General features: G+C 59.0%; 1 protein-coding gene across 1 annotated transcript in view; it reads right to left on the bottom strand.

Moving 5' to 3' along the window:
• LOC144955069 (neural cell adhesion molecule 1-like) overlaps window positions 1-5,613 on the bottom strand; it is a 72,496-nt gene extending 66,883 nt beyond the window's left edge. Inside the window, exons 1-2 of the mRNA XM_078885417.1 lie at window positions 5,474-5,613; window positions 2,537-2,657 (exon numbers count right to left, since the gene is read on the bottom strand). Coding sequence (XP_078741543.1) covers window positions 2,537-2,625 — 89 coding nt within the window. The 5' untranslated portion in view covers window positions 2,626-2,657; window positions 5,474-5,613. The remainder of the gene's footprint in view (window positions 1-2,536; window positions 2,658-5,473) is intronic.
• Window positions 5,614-9,667: the final 4,054 nt, after the last annotated feature.

Genomic DNA, 9,667 nt, shown 5'->3' on the forward strand with positions numbered 1-9,667 from the left:
CCTATAGGATTGACCCTATAGACTACTCACCGTGACCAGGTGATTATAAAGGCGGGTGACCCAGACTCGACCCTACAGATGAGGGTCACTGGGGTGACCCTATAGGCGTGATCCTTTAGAAGTGATCCTATAGGATTGACCCTATAGACTACTCACCGTGACCAGGTGATTATAAAGGCGGGTGACCCAGACTCGACCCTACAGGTGAAGGTCACTGGGGTGACCCTATAGGTGTGATCCTATAGGCGTGACTCTATAGGATTGACCCTATAGGAGCGACCCTATAGGCTACTCACCGTGACCAGGTGATTATAGGGGCGGGTGACCCAGACTCGATCCTACAGATGAGGGTCACTGGGGTGATCCTATAGGCGTGATCCTATAGGATTGACCCTATAGGAGCGACCCTATAGGCTACTCACCGTGGCCAGGTGATTATAGGAGATGGTGACCCAGACTCGATCCTACAGATGAGGGTCACTGGGGTGACCCTATAGAAGTGACTCTATAGGCGTGATCCTATAGGATTGACCCTATAGGAGCGACCCTATAGGCTACTCACCGTGGCCAGGTGATTATAGGGGAGGGTGACCCAGACTCGATCCTACAGATGAGGGTCACTGGGGTGACCCTATAGGCGTGACCCTATAGGATTGACCCTATAGGATTGACCTTATAGGATTGACCCTATAGGAGTGACCCTATAGACTACTCATCGTGACTAGGTGATTATAGGGGCGGGTGACCCAGACTCGATCCTACAGATGAGGGTCACTGGGGTGATCCTATCGGAGTGATCCTATAGGAGTGATCCTATAGGATTGACCCTATAGGAGCGACCCTATAGGCTACTCACCGTGACCAGGTGATTATAGGAGTTGGTGACCCGGCCTCGACCCTACAGATGAGGGTCACTGGGGTGATCCTATAGGAGTGATCCTATAGGATTGACTCTATAGGAGCGACCCTATAGGCTACTCACCGTGACCAGGTGATTATAGGGGCGGGTGACCCGGCCTCGATCCTACAGATGAGGGTCACTGGGGTGACCCTATAGGCGTGATCCTATAGGAGTGATCCTATAGGAGTGATCCTATAGGATTGACCCTATAGGCTACTCACCGTGACCAGGTGATTATAGGAGTTGGTGACCCGGCCTCGATCCTACAGATGAGGGTCACTGGGGTGACCCTATAGGCGTGATCCTATAGGAGTGATCCTATAGGAATGATCCTATAGGATTGACCCTATAGGCTACTCACCGTGACCAGGTGATTATAGGAGTTGGTGACCCAGACTCGATCCTACAGATGAGGGTCACTGGGGTGATCCTATAGGAGTGATCCTATAGGACTGATCCTATAGGATTGACCCTATAGGAGCGACCCTATAGGCTACTCACCATGACCAGGTGATTATAGGAGTTGGTGACCCAGACTCGATCCTACAGATGAGGGTCACTGGGGTGATCCTATAGGAGTGATCCTATAGGACTGATCCTATAGGATTGACCCTATAGGAGCGACCCTATAGGCTACTCACCGTGACCAGGTGATTATAGGAGTTGGTGACCCGGCCTCGATCCTACAGATGAGGGTCACTGGGGTGACCCTATAGGCGTGATCCTATAGGAGTGATCCTATAGGAGTGATCCTATAGGATTGACCCTATAGGCTACTCACCGTGACCAGGTGATTATAGGAGTTGGTGACCCGGCCTCGATCCTACAGATGAGGGTCACTGGGGTGACCCTATAGGCGTGATCCTATAGGAGTGATCCTATAGGAATGATCCTATAGGATTGACCCTATAGGCTACTCACCGTGACCAGGTGATTATAGGAGTTGGTGACCCAGACTCGATCCTACAGATGAGGGTCACTGGGGTGATCCTATAGGAGTGATCCTATAGGACTGATCCTATAGGATTGACCCTATAGGAGCGACCCTATAGGCTACTCACCGTGACCAGGTGATTATAGGAGTTGGTGACCCAGACTCGATCCTACAGATGAGGGTCACTGGGGTGATCCTATAGGAGTGATCCTATAGGACTGATCCTATAGGATTGACCCTATAGGAGCGACCCTATAGGCTACTCACCGTGGCCAGGTGATTATAGGGGAGGGTGACCCAGACTCGATCCTACAGATGAGGGTCACTGGGGTGACCCTATAGGCGTGACCCTATAGGATTGACCCTATAGGATTGACCCTATAGGATTGACCCTATAGGAGTGACCCTATAGACTACTCACCGTGACTAGGTGATTATAGGGGCGGGTGACCCAGACTCGATCCTACAGATGAGGGTCACTGGGGTGACCCTATCGGAGTGATCCTATAGGAGTGATCCTATAGGATTGACCCTATAGGAGCGACCCTATAGGCTACTCACCGTGACCAGGTGATTATAGGGGCGGGTGACCCGGCCTCGATCCTACAGATGAGGGTCACTGGGGTGACCCTATAGGCGTGATCCTATAGGAGTGATCCTATAGGAGTGATCCTATAGGATTGACCCTATAGGCTACTCACCGTGACCAGGTGATTATAGGGGCGGGTGACCCGGCCTCGATCCTACAGGTGAGGGTCACCGTCTGTCCGGTTCCAGACGTCGCGTTCATCTCACGGGGAGAGACAGAAACACGGGGGGGGACTGGGGGGGGGGTAGTGGGGGGGTGGGGGGGTGGGGGGGGAGGAGGGTGGGGGGAGAGTGGGGGGGTGGTGGGGGGTGGGGGGAGAGTGGGGGGGGGTGGGGTGGGGGGGGGTAGTGGGGGGGGGAGAGTGGGGGGGGGGTGGGGGGGGGGGTGGGTGGGGGGGGGGTGGGTGGGGGGGGGGTAGTGGGGGGGGGAGAGTGGGGGGGGGGTGGGGGGGGGGGGGTGGGTGGGGGGGGGTGGGGTGGGGGGGGGGTAGTGGGGGGGGGAGAGTGGGGGGGGGGGGTGGGGGGGTGGGGGGGGGGAGAGTGTGGGGGGTGGTGGGGGGGGTGGGGTGGTGGGGGGGAGAGTGGGGGGGGTGGGGGGAGTGGGGGGTGGGCGGGGGGATAGTGGGGGGGGAGAGTGGGAGGAGAGTGGGGGGGTATAGTGGGGGGGGGGGAGAGGGGGGTGGGGGGGGGATAGTGGGGGGGGGGGGGAGAGTGGGGGGGGGGTGAGGGGGGGGGTAGTGGGGGGAGAGTGGGGGGTGGGTGGGGGGGGGGAGTGGGGGGGGAGAGTGGGGGGGGTGGGGGGAGTGGGGGGTGGGCGGGGGGATAGTGGGGGGGGGAGAGTGGGAGGAGAGTGGGGGGGTATAGTGGGGAGGGGGGAGAGGGGGGTGGGGGGGGGGATAGTGGGGGGGGGGGAGAGTGGGGGGGGACAGTGGGGGGGGGGGAGTCAGTCAGCATCATACATCATGATCAATAAATCTGTCTGCTTTACAACTATATGACACTATACACTACACTATACACTACACCACACACTACACTTCTATACACTACACTATACACTACACTATACACTACACTATACACTACACTCTTTGTGTGTCTCTGTGTGTGTCTCTCTCTCTGTGTGTGTCTCTGTGTGTGTCTCTGTCTCTATGTCTCTGTGTGTGTGTCTCTCTCTCTGTGTCTCTGTGTGTATCTGTGTGTGTCTGTGTGTGTGTCTCTCTCTCTCTCTCTGTGTGTCTCTGTTTGTGTGTCTCTGTGTGTGTGTCTCTGTGTGTGTGTCTCTCTGTGTGTGTCTCTCTGTGTGTGTCTCTGTGTGTCTCTCTGTGTCTGTGTCTCTGTGTGTGTGTCTCTCTGTGTGTGTCTCTCTGCGTGTGTCTCTGCGTGTGTCTCTGTGTGTGTCTCTGCGTGTGTCTCTGCGTGTGTCTCTGCGTGTGTCTGTGTGTGTGTCTCTGTGTGTGTCTCTGTGTGTGTCTCTGTGTCTCTGTGTGTGTCTCTGTGTGTGTCTCTGTGTGTGTCTCTGTGTGTGTCTCTGTGTGTCTCTGTGTGTGTCTGTGTCTCTCTCTGTGTGTCTCTCTGTGTGTCTCTTTGTGTCTCTGTCTCTGTGTGTGTCTCTGTGTGTGTCTCTGTGTGTGTCTCTGTGTGTGTCTGTGTCTCTCCCTGTGTGTCTCTCTGTGTGTGTGTCTCTGTGTCTGTGTCTCTGTGTCTGTGTGTGTATCTCTGTGTGTCTCTGTGTCCCTGTGTGTGTCTCTCTGTGTCTCTGTGTCTTTCTCACCCAGCACCACGAGGCTGATGTCTCTGTATGTGTCTCTGTGTGTGTCTCTGTGTGTGTCTGTGTCTCTCTCTGTGTGTCTCTCTGTGTGTCTCTGTGTCTCTGTGTCTGTGTCTCTGTGTGTGTCTCTGTGTGTCTCTCTCTCTCTGTGTCTCTCTCTGTGTCTCTGTGTCTGTGTCTCTGTGTGTGTCTCTGTGTGTCTCTCTCTGTGTCTCTCTCACCCAGCACCACGAGGCTGATGTCTCTGTAGGACAACTCTCTGCGTGTCTCTGTGTGTGTCTCTGTGTCTCTGTGTGTGTCTCTGTGTGTGTCTCTGTGTGTGTCTCTGTGTCTAGGTCGACTCAGCCTTAAATGAGTACCTTGTGCGGTGTGTAAACATCGTCACTGGGGAGACAAAGGCGGTCGGGCGTGGTGCTGGCCACCCCACCCCCTCGTGTGCCGTGCCGGCCTTCATAGGTGCTCGCTAACAGCACTTGCCCCTACAGTCTGTTAAGGCTATACGGGGGATCTTTGTCTCTGTGTCTCACCCAGCACCACCAGAGTGATGTCTCTGTAGGACAACTCTCTGTGTCTCTCTCTGTGTCTCTGTGTCTCTGTGTGTGTGTCTCTGTGAGTGTCTCTGTGTCTCTCTCACCCAGCACGACAAGGCTGATGTCTCTGTAGGACAACTCTCTGTGTGTGTCTCTGTGTGTCTCTGTGTGTGTCTCTGTGTCTCTGTGTCTCTGTCTCTCTGTGTCTCTGTGTGTGTCTCTGTGTCTCTGTGTCTCTCTCACCCAGTACCACGAGGCTGATGTTTCTGTAGGACAACTCTCTGTGTGTCTCTCTCTGTGTGTCTCTGTGTGTCTCTGTGTCTCTGTGTGTGTCTCTGTGTGTGTGTGTCTCTGTGTCTCTGTGTGTGTCTCTGTGTCTCTGTGTGTGTGTCTCTGTGTCTCTGTGTGTGTCTCTGTGTGTGTATGTCTCTGTGTCTCTGTGTGTGTCTCTGTGTGTGTATGTCTCTGTGTCTCTGTGTGTGTCTCTGTGTCTCTCTCACCCAGCACCACGAGGCTGATGTCTCTGTAGGACAACTCTCTGTGTGTGTCTCTGTGTGTGTCTCTGTGTCTCTCTCACCCAGCACGACAAGGCTGATGTCTCTGTAGGACAACTCTCTGTGTGTGTCTCTGTGTGTCTCTGTGTGTGTCTGTGTGTGTGTCTCACCCAGCACGACGAGGCTGATGTCTCTGTAGGACAACTCGCTGTGTGTGTCTCTGTGTGTCTCTGTGTGTCTCTCTCTGTGTCTCACCCAGTACGACAAGGCTGATGTCTCTGTAGGACAACTCTCCCCGACTCTCCACGGTTGCCTCACAGCGATAGAGTCCCGCGTCGTCCAAGCGGAGCGAGCGGAGCGTGAGGGAGTGCTGGTCCTGGTCCTGAAACACTCGCGCTGAGAGAGTGGGTGGGTTAGTGAGTGAGTGGGTGGGTGGGTGAGTGGGTGGGTGGGTGGGTGAGTGGGTGGGTGGGTGGGTGAGTGGGTGGGTGAGAGGGTGGGTGGGTGGGTGGGTGAGTGGGTGGTGGTGAGTGGGTGGGTGGGTGGGTGAGTGGGGTGGGTGAGTGGGTGACTGAGTGAGTGAGCGAGCGGAGCGTGAGGGAGTGCTGGTCCTGGTCCTGAAACACTCGCGCTCTGAGAGTGGTGGGTGAGTGGGTGGGTGGGTGAGTGGGTGGGTGGGTGGGTGAGTGGGTGAGTGGGTGGTGTGAGTGGGTGAGTGGGTGGGTGAGTGAGTGGGTGGGTGGGTGAGTGGGTGGGTGGGTGGGTGAGTGAGTGGGTGAGTGGGTGAGTGAATGAGTGACTGAGCGAGCGGAGCGTGAGGGAGTGCTGGTCCTGGTCCTGAAACACTCGCGCTGAGAGTGGTGGGTGGGTGAGTGAGTGGGTGGGTGGGTGAGTGGGTGGGTGGGTGGGTGAGTGGGTGGGTGAGTGGGTGACTGAGTGAGTGAGCGAGCGGAGCGTGAGGGAGTGCTGGTCCTGGTCCTGAAACACTCGCGCTGAGAGAGTGGGTGGGGTGGGTGGGTGAGTGGGTGGGTGAGTGGGTGGGTGGGTGGGTGGGTGAGTGGGTGGGTGAGTGGGTGACTGAGTGAGTGAGCGAGCGGAGCGTGAGGGAGTGCTGGTCCTGGTCCTGAAACACTCGCGCTGAGAGAGTGGGTGGGTGGGTGGGTGGGTGAGTGGGTGGGTGAGTGGGTGGGTGGGTGGGTGGGTGAGTGGGTGGGTGGGTGGGTGGGTGAGTGGGTGAGTGGGTGGGTGAGTGGGTGAATGGGTGGGTGAGTGGGTGAGTGGGTGGGTGAGTGGGTGGGTGGGTGGGTGAGTGGGTGGGTGGGTGGGTGAGTGGGTGGGTGGGTGAGTGAGTGGGTGAGTGGGTGACTGAGTGAGTGAGCGAGCGGAACGTGAGGGAGTGCTGGTCCTGGTCCTGAAACACTCGCGCTGAGAGAGTGGGTGGGTTAGTGAGTGAGTGGGTGGGTGAGTGGGTGGGTGGGTGGGTGAGTGAGTGAGTGGGTGGGTGAGTGGGTGGGTGGGTGGTGAGTGAGTGAGTGAGTGAGTGGGTGGGTGAGTGGGTGAGTGAGTGAGTGACTGAGCGAGCGGAGCGTGAGGGAGTGCTGGTCCTGGTCCTGAAACACTCGCGCTGAGAGAGTGGTGGGTGGGGTGAGTGGGTGGGTGGGTGAGTGGGTGGGTGGGTGGGTGAGTGGGTGGGTGGGTGGGTCGAGTGGGTGGGTGAGTGAGTGGGTGAGTTGGTGGGTGGGTGAGTGGGTGAGTGGGTGGGTGAGTGGGTGGGTGGGTGAGTGGGTGGGTGGGTGGGTGAGTGGGTGGGTGAGTGGGTGGGTGGGTGAGTGGGTGGGTGGGTGGGTGGGTGAGTGGGTGGGTGAGTGGGTGGGTGAGTGGGTGGGTGGGTGGGTGAGTGGGTGGGTGGGTGGGTGAGTGGGTGGGTGAGTGGGTGGGTGAGTGAGTGGGTGGGTGAGTGGGTGAGTGGGTGGGTGAGTGGGTGGGTGAGTGGGTGGGTGGGTGGGTGGGTGAGTGGGTGGGTGGGTGGGTGGGTGAGTGGGTGGGTGAGTGAGTGACTGAGCGAGCGGAGCGTGAGGGAGTGCTGGTCCTGGTCCTGAAACACTCGCGCTGAGAGTAGTGGGTGGGTGAGTGGGTGGGTGAGTGGGTGAGTGAGTGGGTGGGTGAGTGAGTGAGTGGGTGGGTGGGTGAGTGGGTGGGTGGGTGAGTGAGTGGGTGAGTGGGTGACTGAGTGAGTGAGCGAGCGGAACGTGAGGGAGTGCTGGTCCTGGTCCTGAAACACTCGCGCTGAGAGTGGTGGGTGGGTGGGTGAGTGGGTGAGTGAGTGGGTGGGTGAGTGGGTGAGTGAGTGAGTGGGTGGGTGAGTGAGTGACTGAGCGAGCGGAGCGTGAGGGAGTGCTGGTCCTGGTCCTGAAACACTCGCGCTGAGAGAGTGGGTGGGTGGGTGAGTGAGTGAGTGGGTGAGTGGGTGGGTGGGTGGGTGGGTGAGTGGGTGGGTGGGTGGGTGGGTGAGTGGGTGGGTGGGTGGGTGAGTGGGTGGTGGGTGGGTGAGTGGGTGAGTGGGTGGGTGGGTGAGTGGGTGAGTGAATGAGTGACTGAGCGAGCGGAGCGTGAGGGAGTGCTGGTCCTGGTCCTGAAACACTCGCGCTGAGAGAGTGGGTGGGTTAGTGGGTGGGTGAGTGGGTGAGTGAGTGGGTGGGTGAGTGGGTGAGTGAGTGAGTGAGTGGGTGAGTGGGTGGGTGGGTGAGTGGGTGGGGTGTGGGTGAGTGGGTGAGTGGGGTGGGTGAGTGAGTGAGTGGGTGAGTGGGTGGGTGGGTGAGTGAGTGAGTGGGTGAGTGGGTGGGTGGGTGAGTGGGTGGGTGGGTGAGTGGGTGAGTGGGTGGGTGAGTGAGTGAGTGGGTGAGTGGGTGGGTGGGTGAGTGGGTGGGTGGGTGAGTGGGTGAGTTGGTGGGTGGGTGAGTGGGTGGGTGGGTGGGTGAGTGGGTGAGTGGGTGAGTGAATGAGTGACTGAGCGAGCGGAACGTGAGGGAGTGCTGGTCCTGGTCCTGAAACACTCGCGCTGAGAGTAGTGGGTGGGTGAGTGGGTGGGTGGGTGAGTGGGTGGGTGGGTGAGTGGGTGGGTGGGTGAGTGGGTGGGTGAGTGGGTGGGTTGAGTGAGTGGGTGGGTGAGTGGGTGAGTGGGTGAGTAAGTGACTGAGTGAGTGAGCGAGCGGAACGTGAGGGAGTGCTGGTCCTGGTCCTGAAACACTCGCGCTGAGAGTAGTGGGTGGGTGAGTGGGTGAGTGGGTGGGTGAGTGGGTGGGTGAGTGGGTGGGTGGGTGGGTGGGTGGGTGAGTGGGTGGGTGGGTGAGTGAGTGGGTGAGTGAGTGACTGAGTGAGTGAGCGAGCGGAGCGTGAGGGAGTGCTGGTCCTGGTCCTGAAACACTCGCGCTGAGAGAGTGGGTGGGTGAGTGGGTGAGTGGGTGGGTGAGTGGGTGAGTGGGTGGGTGAGTGGGTGGGTGGGTGGGTGAGTGGGTGGGTGGGTGAGTGGGTGGGTGGGTGAGTGAGTGGGTGAGTGAGTGACTGAGTGAGTGAGCGAGCGGAACGTGAGGGAGTGCTGGTCCTGGTCCTGAAACACTCCCGCTGAGAGAGTGGGTGGGTGAGTGGGTGAGTGGGTGGGTGAGTGGGTGAGTGGGTGGGTGAGTGGGTGGGTGGGTGGTGGTGAGTGGGTGGGTGGGTGGGTGAGTGGGTGGGTGGGTGAGTGAGTGGGTGAGTGAGTGACTGAGTGAGTGAGCGAGCGGGAACGTGAGGGGGTGCTGGTCCTGGTCCTGAAACACTCGCGCTGAGAGTAGTGGGTGGGTGAGTGGGTGGGTGGGTGGGTGGGTGAGTGGGTGGGTGGGTGGGTGAGTGGGTGGGTGGGTGGGTGAGTGAGTGAGTGGGTGAGTGGTGTGGTGGGTGGGTGAGTGGGTGGGTGGGTGGGTGAGTGGGTGGGTGAGTGGGTGGGTGAGTGAGTGGGTGGGTGAGTGGGTGAGTGGGTGGGTGAGTGGGTGGGTGAGTGGGTGGGTGGGTGGGTGAGTGGGTGGGTGGGTGGGTGGGTGAGTGGGTGGGTGAGTGAGTGACTGAGCGAGCGGAGCGTGAGGGAGTGCTGGTCCTGGTCCTGAAACACTCGCGCTGAGAGTAGTGGTGTGGGTGAGTGGGTGGGTGAGTGGGTGAGTGAGTGAGTGGGTGGGTGAGTGAGGTGAGTGGGTGGGTGGGTGAGTGGGTGGGTGGGTGAGTGAGTGGGTGAGTGGGTGACTGAGTGAGTGAGCGAGCGGAACGTGAGGGAGTGCTGGTCCTGGTCCTGAAACACTCGCGCTGAGAGTGGTGGGTGGGTGAGTGGGTGGGTGAGTGGGTGAGTGAGTGGGTGGGTGAGGTGGGTGAGTGAGTGAGTGGGTGGGTGAGTGAGTGACTGAGCGAGCGGAGCGTGAGGGA

This window comes from Lampetra fluviatilis, unplaced genomic scaffold (genome assembly GCF_964198595.1).
Source record: "Lampetra fluviatilis unplaced genomic scaffold, kcLamFluv1.1 SCAFFOLD_271, whole genome shotgun sequence".
Taxonomy (NCBI): domain Eukaryota; kingdom Metazoa; phylum Chordata; class Hyperoartia; order Petromyzontiformes; family Petromyzontidae; genus Lampetra; species Lampetra fluviatilis.